Here is an 18,914-nt window from a genome sequence, read left to right as displayed (position 1 = left end):
ATATTTTGGTGACATTCATCCCTCACCAATGTTGATTCAAATTAGAGCTATCAGTATCATAATAAAGAAGAACACCATGACCTATATCCACTGTATGAAAGTGTGAAATCCAGCCATTCAGACACTGCACAGCACTTCTGATACATTGCGCTTCATTATGTAAAGTTCTAGTTTCATATTGAAATACAGCAGTGGATCACAATAAACACAATTACTGTACTTTTAAACTGATTTTAAAAGGTACCAGAATGTGGCATCCATCTCCACTTAAAATACACTTGAAAAGTTAAATACATATACAAGGGGGTTGACAAAATAACAGAAACACTTGCAATATGTAGCACACACTTTGTGTTGCATGACTGAAATCTGTGTTTTACTGTGATTAAATACAATTTCCTGGCCATAGTGGTCAAACATCCTTCCAGAACACCTTGCAAAGTCGTCACGTAGAATCTCTTCGGTCCTGGCAGTTTATGACTAAGGCTTACAAAACACATTGAGATCTTTCTTATGCTTCGGTGTCATTTAACCTAATTTCTCACATAAACTGAACCATTTTCAATAGGTTTGTATGGGGCAAAGTAGCTGATAATGATAGTGGGGTTGATTAAATGACTAACAGTAGCACATACAACTGATTCTAGAGCAACAAAGTAGGCTTTTAACGTCATCGAATGATGAGTTTTTTAGAAATTCAGATTATCACGTATCTAGTATTTAATGTCAGCCTTCTTGTTCTACATAAACAGTATTACAGTAGTCTATTCTATCACATTTTATGACATCCTAATAGAAGGAGGGCATTCTTTCAAAGGCTGTATTGAAGAACATAGGAGTTGTATAAAACAGTGCCAATGTGTGTCATTTTCAGACCTAAAAATGACACACATTGGCACCATGACCTACATGCACATAATGTGGAACAGCTTTTCAGAACAATTCAGTTTCAGCAAACAGAGATTCCCAAGACACAGCACTCATTTTGCTCTGTACATTACTATGGAAAAGTAAAAGAGAAGAAAATACCCTTTAAAAATAAATATCAAAAGTAAAAAAGAAAAAAAAGAAAAAATATATTATTTTGTTGTACTGTATGTTGTGTCTTAAAGAAACAAATATACCAGACAATTGAATAAACTGGAGAATGAAAACTATATATACAGCAAATCCTTGCTAATACTAAAAGGTGCATAGTCGAAACATTTTATTAAAGATGTTAGTTATTTTAATTTCTTCTGTGTGTAATTCAAGTTGCAAACATGTTTTCATAGGATTTGGTAGTTTCCAGCATGCTAGTCTTAAATAAAGGTTTGACACATTTGGGACTGCTGACGGTGGCCTTAATATTGAATACAGGGGTGGTCATACTATAGTCATCAATAGGAGCAAATCAGGCCTTAATTTGCTCAGCCTTAAAAGCAAGGATTTACTGTATGTATTTATGTTAGTGTGCAAAAAGAGAGAATAATGACATTTTGAATCGTTCTGTATGTATTTATGTTTGTGTGCAATAAACAAAAATTGTCCAGATCTGTAATTGTACATGCATGTACATAGCAGTAAAATTAGACAAAGACAGATGAGACAAATCGCTCAACCATTTCAATGGTAGTCAAACCTGACACAGACAATCCCATATCCAGAGGGAGTTGTTGTGACAGGTTACATAACTCGGTTCTCAATAACAACTAGAGGGCTTTGATATTTTAGATAGCGAATGAACTATTGAACACTGTGGTTGGTTGCTATGTTACTGACTGCTGGGCTACATGAATAAAATCAAAGTTACTGTGGTCAATAATGCTGTCACTATCACAAACATTTACAAAAAAATAAAAAATAATTGAATTTTCACTTAGCAGGAAAAGTACTTCAGTGCTTTCCCCAAATCCTCTGTGATAGCACTGAACACATGTGATGTAAAGGACATATGATGGTGCTGAAGCAGTCAATCTATTTCAGAGCATCTATTTTCTAGAAGGAATTCTTTCTTTCCGAGTGTCACGCTAGTAGTTTCTATATTGCTGTACATGTGTCATTTCCCATTGCTGAAAAAGAATCTTTACAACCTCTTCAAATCAGAGAGCAGGATGTGCCACTACAGTAACAGTGCAAAATAACTAGTCACGATAATCAGGAGGAGGAGGGGGGGGGGGGGGGGGGGGGGGTTGTTTAAAGAGGGAACATGCTAACAGTGTTGCTCACAATGTTATTTACATAGGGAATGACAGGCTGGACGACCCACTGTACATGCATTAGGATGCAACTGCAGTACGTTATTATAAATTATTTTTAGAAAGCACCACTCTCTATGCCTTATCTTTTGCGCATATTCACGACTGGCTATTTTAAATAAATATGCCGGTATTAATACTCTTTCTTTTTCTCTCTTTTTCCCCCTCCAATTAAGAATGCCCAGTTACGTTCCCTCACTGCAGCAGCTCCCCACTACACTCAGTGTGTCGATCTCTTAACCAAGCTAATTGCTTTTTTAAACAGGAACTTGAGAATGGATGATGATGAGCTCCCAGCCACAATTTGCAATTTTGTTTTAAATCATCCCTATCTAACTGTAATATAGCTTTAAATCCCGCGAACAAGTCTCCGTTCCTAATTGTAATCTCATTTTAAATCTCGCAGGCGGTCTGCAATAGAAATGTGGGAATTTGCTGCCCCTCAGTAGTTGGGGTGGGTTTAAAGTATTCAGATAGAATCAATAATAGATACGAGTCAGGAAGGAGGGACATTGCCCAACTGCACTGGGAAAGGTAGTTTGCTTTTGTTTTTTTGTAGTAGTTTTTTGTTTTTTAAATGGGAAAGGGATGAAGTCAACATGAATTGAGTAACCATTTCCAGTGATTTTTGGTGTTTATTAGCTATACACCGATTTCTTTTTTTTTTTTGTATTGGTTAAAACCGAAAATCAGAAGCCCTAATTACACACTACATATTCAAGTCTTGACTGTCTACATAACAGTAAAACCCGTTTCGAGGAGATACAGTAATTAGCCCTCTTGTCTTAACAACTGAAAGGCGAGGCGGAGACGAGATTAAGGGGTTGTTTAAATAGATGTTTAAATACATGTAAATATTGAGTTTATTTAAGTGTAAACCTCTTGTTAAGAATTGAGACTTTCCACTCACACTTAACCAAATTAGAAAGGATTCATTCAAGTTAACTTGATATTTGTTTAAAAAGTTTTTTTGTTATCCTGAATATTGAGCTCAGTATGGACCTACATTCAGAAAGGGAATTAGTTCTGTTGTAGGATATGGGCAACATACAAACTGTTACACAAAACCCACTAACTCCAAGATTCTTGACATGATTCTTTAGGATATATACATACTGCAAGTACAAATGCCTCCACTGTCCCCTACAGCATGGGATAATAACGTGTCATAGAGTTTAACTGGTAAACTCTATGACACGTTATTTATGTCCATGAGGGATTTGGAAATGTTGTATCATGCCTTTTCAGCGAGATCAATGAGCTAAAACATGATAGGCTGTTCGGTAATGTGTTTCTTTAACATTAAAAGCATTCAGAAGCACCTGTTTAATCTAAGAGTCATTTGTTTCTCAAGTCAATTAAAACACCTGATAAAAGGCACTGGCAATGTTTTGATCATGGAAACAATTTTATTAAAAGCTTCTCTTATCCTTTCCTCAGGAAGTTATTATCAGAAGTCACTTTATTGGCACAACAGGGTACTGTACACAGTATTTGTGGGATGAAAATGCTGGCAGGAAAACAATATGAGCCACTATGGCATTGGTTGCCACGGATAACCAAACATAAACAAACCACAACATTACTCACCTTTAGCGTTTGTTCAGTATTATCAAATGTTGCTTTGAAGTTAGGGCCACTGTTATCAGCCTGCAAGTTATAACACAGTGAATAAGTATTTACCAGGCAAATCAAATTCTTAGAAAGGCCTGCACTATTGGGGGTCACAGTAGTCATGTCAGCCAAGTTAGAATAAATGACTGAGAAAACTACCTTGACTACATATACAGAAGTCTCGGGTATTGCCAGTTACCCCAGTTGCTTCAGCACCATTCAAATATTTCTTGACAGCTCTAAACAGTCTAACATCAAACAGACAACACTATTTTAATATCTGTGGATGTATTAGGAGATATAGGCAGTCAGAAATGGTACAATTATTTTTCTTGTTCTGCTTCTTGTTCTTAAAATGTATAGTAAACAAAAACAGCTCTTCATGAAACCCTGCTAACGTGTGGGGAATTATATGAACTAGGGAATGCAATTTGGCTGACCCTTCTTTGTATACATCTTGGTACCTTCTGTAGATATCTTTGTGTGGCTGGTCCTTTTATGCACGTGAAATGTGTTTAGACAGATAATTACACCATTTAAAAGGTGACTCCTAAACAAGGCATGAAAAAGTAAAACAATATAATAAATTGTTCAAATTGAGTTCAGAGGACAGTCTGGCACGTGGCGATTCTTTGCTTCCTGTCAGCCGAGACATTATCCAGAATGTGTGTTGTGGCGTTTCCTTATTTGTCTTCACTTTAATGATATTTATGATATTGAAAAACAATAGCTGCCAAGTTTGTTGCAGTTGCAGTACACAAGGCCTGTGTATGTTTAATGCATTAGAAACATGAAAACCAAAGATAGCTTCTAAAAATAAACACTTACCTTAATGAATTCTACTTTCAAAAGGTCTGAGCCAGGTTTATCTGAAGAACTAATTAAATGAATAGGCCGATTTTGGGGATCTGAAAGAAACGACAGGATGTTTAGTTTATAAGGGATTTATTTTTGACATATCTATAAATGAGGAAAAATACACATGAATTAATGATAATAAATATATTAGCTGTGAAAATCCCACTTGAAAAACAGGCTTGCTTGGCCTTGAGTTATCATAACCAACTCATAAGTACCTCCTCTCATACAGGCCCAGTCCTTTAGAATTCTAAATAAGACCTCTTGGTGTCTGTTTATGAGTCTCCATTAGTTAGCCTTGTATGCATTCAACTTCATTAGGAGGAAAGCAGGTTTACAGTACAAACAGTACACATTTCACGGGTGGCTTTAGCTCAGCTCCCCCCCACCCCCCCCCCCCCCCACCCCGACCCCCCCACCCCACCCCACCCCCACCCCCACCCCCCCCACAGTCAGATGCTGTACCACCCAGAACCAACTTCAACAAACATAATGAAAATAACTGTTGCTTCATGTCTAGTAATATGCAGAGAAACATTACATTCTCACTCTGGAGTGCACTGCATGGCAGCCTAGCTCTGTTGGTATGATATGTTAGTTTATAGAGCAATATGCTGTGTTAAAGTTAAACAAATAGAGTAGAGATCACTGTGGCAGTGAGGAGAACCAGCCTCAGCCTTCTTTCTTCCCTAGCCCTTGGGAGAGAAAAGGACAATGAAGCACTCCCTCTGCTCCCCAGCTAAACACTACAATACTGCAGCATAACCAACATTTGAACCAGAAAATCTGCTGCATGACTCATGCTACACCCAGTACAACAGTAGATGAGCCACTGGGGACACATATATATATATGTTTTTTTGCAATTGACTTACAATTCCATACTGCTTCCCCCTTAAAATGTCTTATAGTATCACAAGTATCTACTAAGTCGTACCTCTTATTTCACAGTAATCCAAGGTGACTTTCTTTAAATAGGAGGTAACTGTTAAATCATAAGGTCGGAGTTTGACTTCAGTTCCCAATTGAGCAATGTTCAGAGCCAGCACAGTCTCCTGGCTTTCCTGCCGTGTGAGCTCTACAAGTACCTAAAACACACAAAACAGAGAAACATGGGATACTGTTCAATTCAAATCCAGTGTATACAGTTAGAAAACTGATGTATCGGCTGATACCGTCTGAGAAAAGTTGTTAATTGTATATAGCACCATCTATTCAAAGAAATTATTCTGTCTTTGCATTTAACTGTAGTCCTAATTCTCGATAATGCTTTTCAAAAAGCACTGTAATACAAGGTACTTTGATATCATTGATCATTGTAAGATCTAACTTCAGCCTCAAATCATATTGTCAATGTAGACAGAGAACAGACCCTTGTGAAGCAGCCCACGTAACACATTTAAATATATACACACAAGTTATATCCATAGAAAAACAAACAAACAAACAAACTACCTCTTTAATTTCAAACTTGAGCAGCAGGTCAGTGAGCTCCACCTTTGCATCACCTCCCGGTAATGCCAGTCGTTGATCATGTCTGCCTGGGGAGTGCCCACTGATATCCTCGTCAGATGCTGAGGAAGCTAACAATGAAACAAAGAAACAGTTTGAGGTTCAATCAGCAACTGATATCCTAACCTACAATCAGTGAAAACATTTTTGAAAAAGACAATTAATGCATTAAGAAAATGTTATTCTAAAGCAAGAAGCAAAAAAAACAGATGTGTAGACTGACTTCACAAAAGCCTTCAAATGCCATACATCTGGTAAAAAGCATGTGCATACTAGTATACATACAGTTGTACTATAATATATGCATTTAGAACACTTAAAGCCTTCAAAACACCACTGAAAGCATGCATGTGCTAGTATTATAATATCTATGTGAGGCCACTGGGCGATTATTCAGTCAATGAATGTTTAATTGAGGCTTGCAAAATAAATGCCTTAGAGACAGTTGATTAAATCAAATAATTGTTGCACCTCTAGAAACTGTGAATGGTGAAGAGAAAAGGAGGAATGTACATAGAAAAGAATGGAAAGGTTTGGGACTTAGCCTATAAAAGCTAACCAAAAAACATAAAAATGAATGAATCCACATCAATTAGTGAAAAACATGACATGATTCTGTAATGTAAATCATCATGTAAATACCCTTTATATATTACACATGTAGAGTGACACACAATCTGCAAAGTCATGGACTCTCAACCACTGCAGATCCGATCAGAGGTCTAGGAAACATAACTCCACTAAACACACTGGAGTTCTAGAGGTATAGGGAGCATAACTCTAATGCAACAGACCATTAAACTAATCTGTTATACTAATATGTATAGATTTGCCCAGGGATAAATACCTTTACGATTCTTATAGTAAAGCTATATATAGCAATTATAACAGGAAATAACATAATGTGAATGCTTCCTATGCAATTAACCTACAGCTATAGTAATAGTTTTACTATAAGAGTCATACATGAACATACTGTATACCACAGAGTACTGCATGCTGTACTTTAGAAATCTTGTGTTGGCAATTTATGGAGAATACTGTATATCTGCATTTTTTTTACCTGCATTTCATGTTAGATCAGTTATAAACAAGTCTCATATGATTTAAGCTAACCTGCCAAAACCGATCACAAAACAAGGCTCTTGAACAGCCCGGGTGAGTCCCGTTCTGTGATTTATTGTGTGTTACAGTAATGTGTGTTAAGAATAGAAATGTACTAACCGGTGTCACCAGCTTCCAGTAGCACTGCGGCATTCAAGCTTTTTTCAAAACGTACTTTGGTTCTAGTATCTGCTAAAGAAATAGCTGGTACCTTTAACACAAACAGAGGAGTTGTTTAGTGTCCCTGTGACAGGTTCACATCTTCAGTTTTATATGGGATTTCAATGGCATTCCTTGAGACAAAGGGTGCCTATATTAAGCACTAAATACAACAGAAAGACGACTTATAGGAGGCATCAGCTACAGGGTGCTTTATGACCCGTACTGATAATTAATAATCATTAACTTATTACATCAAAGAGCAAGCAGCATCACATTCAACTGTCCCCTTACCTATGGAGTTTGCAACCATTCAGATTGGTTATTATAGCAATGACTAAAGTCTATGTAATTTATTTTGTCTGTCATTTTAAAAGCTACTCTTCTGGTCTAGTTGCCTGCCATAGGCTAAAACAGCCAAAGTGTCTTTATATTTGTAAATCGCCAGCACTCGCTTGTGCACAGCAGTGTATTGCCAGCAAAACTAAAGGAAACGTGATCCAAACTGGCAGACCACTAGAGGGCACTGTTATTTACTCCTTCTAACCTCAACAGCGGTACTAATGCAGGCAACTGGAACCGAAGAGCAGCTCCTGAAATCATGTGAAAGCACCTTAATACAGCAAAAAATAAAACACCCCAAAAAAATACAGAATTTGAGTAATTACAATATAAAACATCAGAATCGTTGCAAAAGAGCTAAAAGCTATAACAAATATATCTGACGATATTGAAAAGGGGTAAGACTTTCAGTATTTTAATGCAATTTAGTATCCCAACCTTCATAGCAGTGTCAGTCGGGGTAGATGGCCTCTGTGGTAATGGGATGCTTTCAGTCAGCTCCATGACCTCTTTGATTTTTTGGTCTGACATTCTCACATGCAACAAAGGGAGTTCTCCAGATACTTTAAATCTGAAAAGAAGATTATAACAGGGTAGCAATGCAGACTGTGGGATGATTTGGTATCACTTTACTTGAATTTGACCGAACATGTTGCCGTAACATTTTTACATACCAAATGCACTGTAATTGAAAATTAAGCATTTCTATTGCATGCTTATGTGACTCGTATCAAATACATAGCCTTGACTATAACATATATGGTTTCACAGACCCCGATAAGCACTAATTATGGTCTGTCTTAATCTGGGTCTATGAAATTTTATAAATGTTACAATGAAAAGTCTATCAGTGCCTTTCACAACGCATACCAGAACAGTAAAGGTCAACCGTACATTAACATTAGATAAGGAATGCATACTTAGCCATTCTGGCATCCTTGTCCACCATTGACTTAGCCAGCTGCACCTTAATATCCATGGGCTGAAGAATGTGCAGTTTCGATGACTTCTTGTGACAGGCATCTTTCCAACTCTCTCCTGAAGAGAAAATGATAATATCCTTAACAAGGTCATTTACTGGTGTAACAAACGTGCCTGAAACAGAATACGTATTCTGAATTTAAGATGCCCTCGAATTTAAGACGCAGACCAAATTTCTCACCCTCAATTTGAGGAAAAAATAAAACATCAAATAAATCTGCATTTACAAAGATATAACCTCAGTTACGCATACGGAGGAAGTTTGCGGTCGTCTGCTATCACACAGCAGAGCATTACAGTTATGTGCTGCTTCTCATTTCCAGTCATCATTACTCACACCTGTTGTTCTCCCAATTTGTGAACTGTGGTATTGCTTGGCATGTCGAAAAACGCGGGGGTCTGATCAGCATTTCCGAGCTTTCCAAGCTGGTACTGTTTGTTAGAAACGCTGAAATTGTAAAAGCTTCTCTGAATTCCTCAGGACGCTAATGACGATTCTTTGAAAATGGCTGCCTGTATGTCATGGATGGTTCGAGATCGGGCAGTAATGTTTTGTATCGTCTTTTCTCCGCAGTAAGTCACGTTGCGGCTTGTGTACGCAGGTAGTCATGTCTTTTGTCGGCTATTTTAATACACACATGACTACTGTACTCGAATTTAAGACGCAGGCTATTTTTGAGAAGTAAAAAACGGTTCATAAAGAGGGGAATTGTGAAAAACTATAAACTAACAAATACAGATACAGGATATATACCATACACTAAGCATGTTTTAAATCAGTACCAACATTTGTATTTAATCTCAGGGGATTCACATTTTAAAATACATTCTTGATGGTGCTGCATTTCTTTCTCCAAACCCTGACTGGTACACAGCAAGTACAAAATAGCAGACCTGCTCATACTAGAAGACCCTTGTACTAAAGCTGGAGAAAACCAAGGCAGGCTTCCTTTTCATGTTATCTCTTTACAGCAAATGCCTGGCCAGGTGACAGTGGTAGTATTGTCTACTATGAACAAAACAACAGCAATAAGACGGGACAGCACATCTTTACATCTGATAGTTAGGTGCAACTCTAAAAATATCAGCTACAGAGACACTTGAAATTCTTATTTTGCTAGAAGGTGCAACACATTTGTAATCCCTTTGATGATTAATCAGAAACAAAATAACTGCGCTAAGCATTGTGCAATAAATAACAAGCATTCCTTCTCCCCACGTTCACTATCATCTGAAAAAAAAGAACGAATTTACATAAAGGTCTGCATGGAAATGTACTCTGTTTCAGACACAAAGGAAAATATGTGAATCGCTAAACTTTAAAGCAGTGATAACCATGGTTATTTAATCCGTTTTCTCTTATTAGCACTACAGTATCTCCACTAGTGTATTCTGTTTAATGCCCTTTGCTTGTATTGCATTGAATATACATGTAATTGATGCCTGGTACCAGATCACGTTATGTGTTTTTGGCAAGACTCACCCAAATGGTCATGCTGTGATCAGATCATGTGACTACTGTATAGCACTGCATTTGGAAGAACTGCAAATCCTTAATTTACAATAAAAAAGTGAAGTACTAAAGGATTCTCAGGCTGATAATAGGGCACTGTTAATAAAGCTAAAAAGAGGTAAGAACGTGATTTTTAAAGCATTGGTTATCATTCTTTTCAGGTGTTGCAAGTTTTTTTTTGTTTTTTTTTAATTACCTGACTTGCAATAAAGAATTTGGACACTCTGGAGTTCCAAGTCAAACTTTTCATAGGCTCTATCCATGATTTCTTCTAAAGAGTTGAAGCTGGGGGAAAGTGGCTGCTGACCACCTTGATTCACACTGTTTAACTGAGGTAAAAAAATAATATGTAACAGAACAGCACATCTGATAAACACAAGTTAGCAGGTTACCTGTCTAAACTTTAAAATGGGAAGACCACAGTTTTATCACTCACAAAACCCTCATCATGGCACACTTTAAAACTATATGAACATCCGTTTTGAAAGAAAACTACATGGAAACCCCAATTACCTGAAAGGTGATACTAAAATAGAGTGAGAAAAAGGTGACTTATACTACTATTATTCGACTACTATTTTGCCCTTGAAACCAAGCCTTTGAAGTTTTAATTATTTTTAGAAGAGGTACAGTATACACATTTTGTCATTATTATTTAAAAAAAAAAATTGTAAAATTAAATGAAAAACATTTGGACTAAGTCTCTCTGATGTCTTCAGTGAAGAAAGCTGCACGTGAGAGGTATTGTAAGTATGTGTTCTATCGAGTGGATGCTGTAGGTATCCATAACTATAAAACGCTCTACAGTCGTATTCAGAAAATACAAAAAGAAACATGATTTAAAAAATCAACGACAAACGTTTCTCAATATCTTTATGCACACATCTGGTTCATCTGTTTAGCGACATTTACAGCAATTAAATAAATATTATACAGTACACATTCAGAGACAAATCCGACACTGTAGCCTGGTTTGCAATAAGGGAGCTGCTGTTTATACATACCTGCAAACTACCAAAATCCAGAATCACGAGATTTGATTTCCCATCATAGAAACCAGTTTGCGGCACAAGGAGGTAGGAGGGCTTTAAATTGACCTGGAGGTCAAGAACCTTACGAGTTTCAATAATATGTGAGAGACCTAAAAAAAAACAAAAAATGGTAACATATTATTCTAGCGATTTTGGTGTAATGGAAAAAAAAATATTGAGAGATGCTTGGAGGCACTGAAAATATATTCTCATCTCAAGTGCATTAGTAACATCAGCCCTTTGTGTTTTAGAAACATATTCCCCATTCATAGGCCACTTTAGGCAGAAGCTATTCAAAACTGAGGGTTACAAAGGCCTTTTAACCTCACAACCAATGGAATAAAAAAAAAAACAAAGCAAAAATATCACATAAAACAACCAAAGCACGGTTCATGTTGTTGCTTACAGAACTTATTAACATCAAGGTTATAAGCATTTATAAAAGCAAAGCATGTTTCTGAAGTACTTTAGCTTCAAGGTGTATAATGTTACACATTACAAAGAGGGTTATCCTGGATATCTGAAAATTATACAAAAAAAAAAAAAAAAAAAAAAAACACACATACCAACCAGGCTATTATATTACTAACATTATAAAAATGAGAAGCACTGCATGTTTTGAAGCCTATGGTGGGATCACAAGAATAGTACAGTTCAGCTAGTTGGTTTCTGATTCCCTGTGTCTTGTTTACCTGTTGCTGTCTTTTCTTTGATTTCTTCCAACTTCATCAACGTAGCAGAAGTCAGCATTTCAAGGTCAATCCCTTGGGCCGATTGGAAAAACTCTGCCAAGCCGATCACTGTTCTCTAAAAACATCAAATGATCATCATTTCCTTATTGTTTGGTACAGATGTTTCATGCTAGGATTCACAAGATATCTAAAACGTATATTCCTACAGTATACAATACAATTCAGTGTTTGTTTTATCTATAACATCATAAAAGAAAGCTGAAGAACAAGCATATTCAATCAAACATTTATTTTAGCAGCACATAACTGTATTTTTATTACAACACAGGGTCTAAAAAAGGAAAGACCACAGCACTTGTTATAATACAGTAGCTAATGTATACCTAAAGGATGCATGGAGTGAAAGTGGAGACAATCCCAGTCTCTCCTCTAGTATCCCTCCCTAATATTGATACAATGATCCACTTGGTATCTCCTCATATACTTGTAAGCCCTGTAGTTATCTTCTAGTATATTATATTAGTAGCTGTGTGGATCACGGGATACTGTGCATAATTAATGGAAGGACAGTTAACAAGATGCTGCACTGTGCAGTACATATTATTATTATTATTATTATTATTTATTTCTTAGCAGACACCCTTATCCAGGGCGACTTACAATTGTTACAAGATATCACATTATTTTTACATACAATTACATTATTTTTACATACAATTCTCTATTTATACAGTTGGGTTTTTACTGGAGCAATCTAGGTAAAGTACCTTGCTCAAGGGTACAGCAGCAGTGTCCCCAACCAAGGAATGAACCCACGACCCTCCGGTCAACAGTCCAGAGCCCTAACCACTACTCCACACTGCTAACACAGTATCAATATAATAACATGTTACAAATGAAAATGCAGTTCGGGCTCGGCTGGGGGGCGTTACCAGATATACTTACGGCATCGTAAATAATCTCAACGGGCTGAGACTGGACGACTAGCAGCTGGTCTGCAGTGCTGCCCTCTGGGTTGGTTTCAAAGCGAACATGGAGTAAAGATGAAGTGGCATCTCCTACAGAAGCGATGAGAGAAGGAACAGCACCTCTCTGCTGGAGCCCTGTTACATACCAGTGTTCCAGTTTAGCTTCCACTCTGAAATACACGTTTAACAGAAATAACAGTTAATACATGCGTAATTGGGACAGGCAGAATAAAAACGCTGCTCTCCGAGTAGGAGTGCCCTGCTTTCGTTTAATTAATAAATGAAATAAATATGGGATAGTGTGGATTCTGTGTTTTTCTGGGAAATGATGTACGAGTGAACTGAATCAGGTATCTTGGATACCTGTTTTTTTATATACATTTTTCATTATTATTCTGTGAATGAGGGTAGTCAAATAACCTCAGGTCCTATAGTATTCTGTTCATTTAACAATATTACGTAAAGTTTAACCTATATTGTAAAGCTTTATTTCTTAGAATTACTCTTATTAGGTCAAGCTCCACATCTGTCCAGCAGCACAGCGATATTTACAACAGTATGATTCACCCAGTCTTGTTTTGTTGGATTTGATTAAATGCAAGAGTGATTCCAAAATGAGATCATATACAAAATACAAAATTAAATAGTCACAAAGCAGCATTGAACATGGAAAAGTTAATGGATGCTAGATCTCTCAACACTGTTTGTATAAAGGGGGTACTATTATATGATGCTTGCAATTTAGAGTAGGCAGGGCTGGCAGAGTTGACAGGTCATATTGTCACATGATTTGAATGGAACGAGGAACGCTGGTCAGCTCGTGCATAGGATCTTCAGCCCAGCTCAAAGGCACATAATGAATGGAAACAGAAATAAATAAATACAAAAGTGTTTTTGAATACTGTGTGTATACTTACACCATTAAAAAAATTACAATTCAAAGCATTCATTTTAAAGAAACAGGGTTTTCACTTGAGCATTCTACAGATTTCCTGGAAAAGGACAGTATACTAAAAATACAAATGAGTTCGTAAGCAAATATTTAGCCCTATATGAGGCACATTATATTGAGAGTATACATGAGTATATGAAAAGGTCAACTTTTGGTAAAAGCCCTTTTTTATCTTGATTTAATCTGATGTTCAGGATATGATTATTTTACTTTTGTTAAGAGAAAGATGTGCATCTAAATATATACTGAGGGCTGGTACTGAAGTGGGGATGAGACCGCAAGGCCTCACCAGCATACTGTATGTGACTGCTGCATTGAAGTTATAATAATATATTTTTTAAAAGGAACATTAACAAAAAATAAAATAAATGCAAACAGAAAGCTCTGATATATTTAAGAAGGAAAGACAAGTACTATAACTACTGTTATAAATGTTAAATGATATTACTGTTACCGATAACGATATGCATAACGATATGCATGCAAGACTCAACTCACTTCAATGCTTGTGCTCCTGGCCGCTGGGAGATACTGGTACTCAAGGAGATCATCTGCACCTTCAGTGTCTCTGGAACACCAGGCTCCTCCCGCACAGTGATGGAGGTGCTTAGCAGCTTAAAGGTCATAACACTGGCAACATACTAAATAAACAAACAGAACACAGGGGTCACATTGATTTATTACGCTAAATCTTTAGCAGGGGATGATCTTGAAAATATTGTTAGTCAAGATATCTACTCTTGTACACATCTGGGGGCGGTCACTTTCTTTAATAAAATAAATAAATATAAAAAAAGTGCAAACCTCTTTGGGCAAAGCGAGATTATGGGAGCTGCCGCTGTATCCAATTGCAGTGTAGAGTTTAGCCTTTTCTTCTGCAGTCATAAACTCATCAATACCTAAAGGGGGCGACAGGGAGTGAAATACTTACACCATACTGCATATGCTTTCAGAACATATGCTGTATCCTGTTGTGTATGAGTTTGGCGCCAGACTAAAGCTTAATAAACTAATACTGCACATTTACGGAACTTAGATACTTTATAAAGAAGCAGTACAGTAGTAGAGTATTCAAGCAAGTAGCAAAATAATGACTTCAACTGTTAGGCACCAGGGAAAAGACCATGCAGAGTCCAAATGCTGTGCTACTGGGAGTCAATGAAGATCAGACAGTATGAGGGTTACATGGTGCCATATATTAAAAACAAGGACAGCACAAGAGGATCTATAGCTTAGAGCCTTTTTCAGTTTTAATATAAACCATCAGCTGCATGACATGATAGACATATGCAATGGACCAGTAAAACACAGCTCATAGGTATGAGATTTTCAAGAGACATTTACAATGGTTGATGTTTCACAATACAAGTATTTTAAGACTTGTCTACGAGTAAAAAAAATTACAAAAAATAAAGGTTGCCAATTAAAAGACTAAGTGATCAATTGCAGAAGAAGGGAGGTATCCAGAACTAGCGACAAAATTCTACATTTCTGTTTTTTAAGCACATTTCATCCGTTGTGGGATGATGTTGCAACACGTGGTTCAACAAGCAAACCAAACTGACGTAATGATTACTAAACTAAACTAAACCTGGCATAGTCGTGTTTGTATTGAAACGTATTAACATCAACCTTTTTTTAGTACTTTTCTGACTGTTGCTGGTGTCAACCTGGTCACTCTTCACTGAAATGGATGATATATACAGTATTTCTGAAAACACAGCAACAGCTTACTCTCAGGTGCTGATGACTCCTCCTCTTGCGCTTTCTTCTTCCCTTCTTTCTTTCCAAAAAAGCCACCGAACCACCCCCCTCCCTGCTTCTCCTTTTGCGTAGCCTTCTTCTCTAACATCTTCTGCCCAGACCTAATCACCTGTGGAAGAAGAGTCAGCCATCAGCTAGAGAGGCACGTCCAACTAAGCCAAGAGCAGCACTGGTAAAGCAGTCAACACTTGCAATAGCAAAGTTCAGTAAGGCATTTACAGTAGTATGATTGCATAATTCCCTGTGCGCAGTTTTCCCATAGCTTTAAAAATATGAAAGCAGGTTCATGGATATAAAAATGTATTTTATTAATAACAAAAAAAACACCTTGAAAAAACATTCTTTGAATAACTTAAGTTAAAGCTTTGTGAACAGAGCCCATATATTCCCCAGTGACTGCCTACAACAGTAAAGTAATGCCGGGGTGAGCATCAACTCATTAATTCATTTAGCCTTGAAAAGGTTGAAGAATACAAACCTCCACGTGTGCCTGCTGCCGGGCTAACGTGATATTAAAAACATCAAGGGTCTTTTCCAAGTCCTAGGGGAAGAGAGACATGCAGATTAAAATACAGATTTTAACTACAGGCTACTTACTAAATACAGGTCTAAACCATTTTTTATGATTACTTTTTTATCAGAAATAACCCAAACTAGTTATTATTCAAGCCAAACTAAGAAAAAAAAGTAGTTTATTCATATCCCAGACAAATGACTCAACAAAAAGTCTTCATCAAACACTCCTCTTTAACACACATAAGACATCGTACAGGGGTGCAATGCCCATGTGACCTGGACTGGAGTTTATACCTTACAGCAACCTATAATATATATATATATATATATATATATATATATATATATATATATATATATATATATATATATATATATATATATATATTTTTTTTATATAAAAGATAGTTAAATAAGAATAATTAACCAGTTTAGCTACAGATACATGTTTACCACTAAACAGTGTGTTCCAAGTTCTAGAAAATTCTGGCCCCTTTCCATACAAAATGCAAGGCTTGCAGTTGGAGAGCAAAATACCTGTCTGTACTGCCTGCTATGCCTCATAGAGAATTACTGTAGGTTGGTATTCCTCATCATCTTTCTTGCTGAAATGCTATACAATTGGCCAGGATTTTCTGTCTAAATGTTTGTCTTGGATTTAACCAGGTGTTTTTTCAATGCCGTTTCATTTATTAAAATTCACCTGAAGCTGCTTCAATGTTTCCTCGCCACACTTGCTTTGTGTTAGTTTGGTTTTGTAAGCTGTTTTGTAAGCCCTAAGGTGCTGTCTGTGCTTTTTGATGGAGCTCCAGAGCCACATCTGAGTGGGCCTCCTGATGTGGACCTCTGATATGCTAGTAATGGCATAACCCCACCTGAAACATAGAACATTGAGAAAAGACCTTGTCAGAATCGAAAGGCAGATAAAGATACACTAACTTCAGGATTAGGACAAGTGGCTTTGAACCGTTTTCAGCCAGTTATAACCTCACCATGCAAGTATATTTGCTCTCTTCTGTCAGCTATCACTGCACAAGCAAAGTGCCTTCAAACGCTCCAGGAGTGGGTTGTCTCAGTATATTTAAAACACGTATTAGTGTGATGAAGAAACAGATGGTTGTACTGTACTGAGACAACTGCATGGGAGGAAATCTTACCAGTTAGAATGAGCAGTTCGTCCAGGGCATTTTATGCATTTTTTTTTAAAAGGTCAATTTCTTTTACTGACTTACCATTTTCTGGCATTGTTATGGAGTGGTAGTTCTGGTCTGTATTTTCTGTAGGGGGCATTTTTGACCATACAATCTACCGATTCAAGAAGGTCTATCATACTGAGGTACTAAAAGAAAGAAAAAAATGTTAATAAAAAAGTGATAAAACGTTATGGTTGTCACACAATGACTGCCAATAGCAAGATATGACCTACACTTTGATATTTAATGTACCCATTGCCCGTGTCAATGTTCCACGAATAGCTACCTGGCATTAAACTGTGTTATTATTTTTAAAGAGATCACTCATTTGTTGCAGAATTATAAAAGAAAGGAAGATTAAACTAACTTTTTTGTTTTATGTCCTGAGAGCATGGAAATAGCCCTGTACAGTATGTATGACTATTCACTTACAGCTATGTCCAAAAGTTTTGCATCACCTAGAATTTTAGGATTGAGATTGATTGATTTAAAAATAATAAAATATATAATTTAGATATTTTATTTAACATCATGTAATCGAAGAAAACTACAAAATGATGTCGCAAAAGTCTACCGGAAGCCATAATAGTAGTACAGTATTTCATGTTAGGTTTCTAAATGTCAATTTTTCGTTAAATATATGGAAAGTTACAAAGCGGTATGTACTTTAATACGCTAACGTAACATTACTCTGTAGGTTTCATTTGACTTTATGAAGCAAAATTAGATAACTCTATAGGGTGATGCAAAACTGTTAGCCACAGCTGTATATTCAGTCATTCTACGAAAGTGAAGTCAAAGCACACATAGCTCAATAACCAGGCATGTTTGGGTTAAGAGTCCTACTCAATGAATAATCTAACTCTTGTTATACACTGAAGTACTGGGATCATCATTAGAATGTCCAGGCTGTATGGACGAGTGTACACGACCACTTTGAAGGCAACACAATGAAGCCCTTCACATTGCAGCCAGTGGCTCATAATGCACACGGGAATGGAGTTCTTTTGATGCAGGTGGCATTAGAGAAGACTGTCTCTGCCAGCGGTCATTAAAATTCATCAAACTGTGCTTGAAGCAGGGCCCAGCATATGCTTGATATCATATTATCAGAATTAGATTAAGTCAGTTGTCAACTCTTCAAACAACCCCATTCTCTTTCTGGCAGTAAGGGTTGTGCAAAGCTGAGACACAGCAAGCCTGCACGTTGTCTTACCTGTGGCTTGGTCATCTCTATAGCAATACTCTGGACTTCCATGTCAAGGTACATTTTGGGGGACTTGAGTTCGATCTCAGCATGAGGGTTGATGCAGAGTTTTGCTGAAGCGAATATAGGTCTGAAAACTGAAAAAGAAAAAATAGAAAATGTGTATAATTCAACTTTCTTATTAAGCAAGGGAGTGTTGAATCCTACTTGAAATAATGCACTGTTGCCAGTTTTGAGTTGTTCAGGCTACTTCAGTTCATGCGCACTACTG

General features: G+C 36.9%; 1 protein-coding gene across 9 annotated transcripts in view; it reads right to left on the bottom strand.

Moving 5' to 3' along the window:
* The window catches only part of LOC117429861 (intermembrane lipid transfer protein VPS13C-like), a 104,379-nt gene that overhangs the window by 49,333 nt on the left and 36,132 nt on the right, over positions 1–18,914 (bottom strand). For all 9 annotated transcript variants that reach the window (XR_009308427.1, XM_058998629.1, XM_058998623.1 and 6 more), the window contains 18 exons: positions 18,653–18,780; positions 17,476–17,582; positions 16,947–17,118; positions 16,206–16,268; positions 15,698–15,836; positions 14,768–14,862; positions 14,462–14,604; positions 12,989–13,181; positions 12,044–12,158; positions 11,325–11,461; positions 10,517–10,649; positions 8,747–8,864; positions 8,265–8,397; positions 7,446–7,536; positions 6,165–6,292; positions 5,647–5,797; positions 4,680–4,759; positions 3,828–3,887 (listed from right to left, as the gene is read on the bottom strand). Coding sequence is in view for 8 of the 9 variants with exons in the window: in XM_058998629.1 (XP_058854612.1) it covers positions 3,828–3,887; positions 4,680–4,759; positions 5,647–5,797; positions 6,165–6,292; positions 7,446–7,536; positions 8,265–8,397; positions 8,747–8,864; positions 10,517–10,649; positions 11,325–11,461; positions 12,044–12,158; positions 12,989–13,181; positions 14,462–14,604; positions 14,768–14,862; positions 15,698–15,836; positions 16,206–16,268; positions 16,947–17,118; positions 17,476–17,582; positions 18,653–18,780 (2,186 nt within the window). In the remaining variant the exon portion in view is untranslated. The remainder of the gene's footprint in view (positions 1–3,827; positions 3,888–4,679; positions 4,760–5,646; positions 5,798–6,164; positions 6,293–7,445; positions 7,537–8,264; positions 8,398–8,746; positions 8,865–10,516; positions 10,650–11,324; positions 11,462–12,043; positions 12,159–12,988; positions 13,182–14,461; positions 14,605–14,767; positions 14,863–15,697; positions 15,837–16,205; positions 16,269–16,946; positions 17,119–17,475; positions 17,583–18,652; positions 18,781–18,914) is intronic.

The sequence above is a fragment of the Acipenser ruthenus genome, chromosome 24 (assembly GCF_902713425.1).
Source record: "Acipenser ruthenus chromosome 24, fAciRut3.2 maternal haplotype, whole genome shotgun sequence".
Classification (NCBI taxonomy): domain Eukaryota; kingdom Metazoa; phylum Chordata; class Actinopteri; order Acipenseriformes; family Acipenseridae; genus Acipenser; species Acipenser ruthenus.
This window is presented reverse-complemented; position numbering and strand designations above follow the sequence as displayed.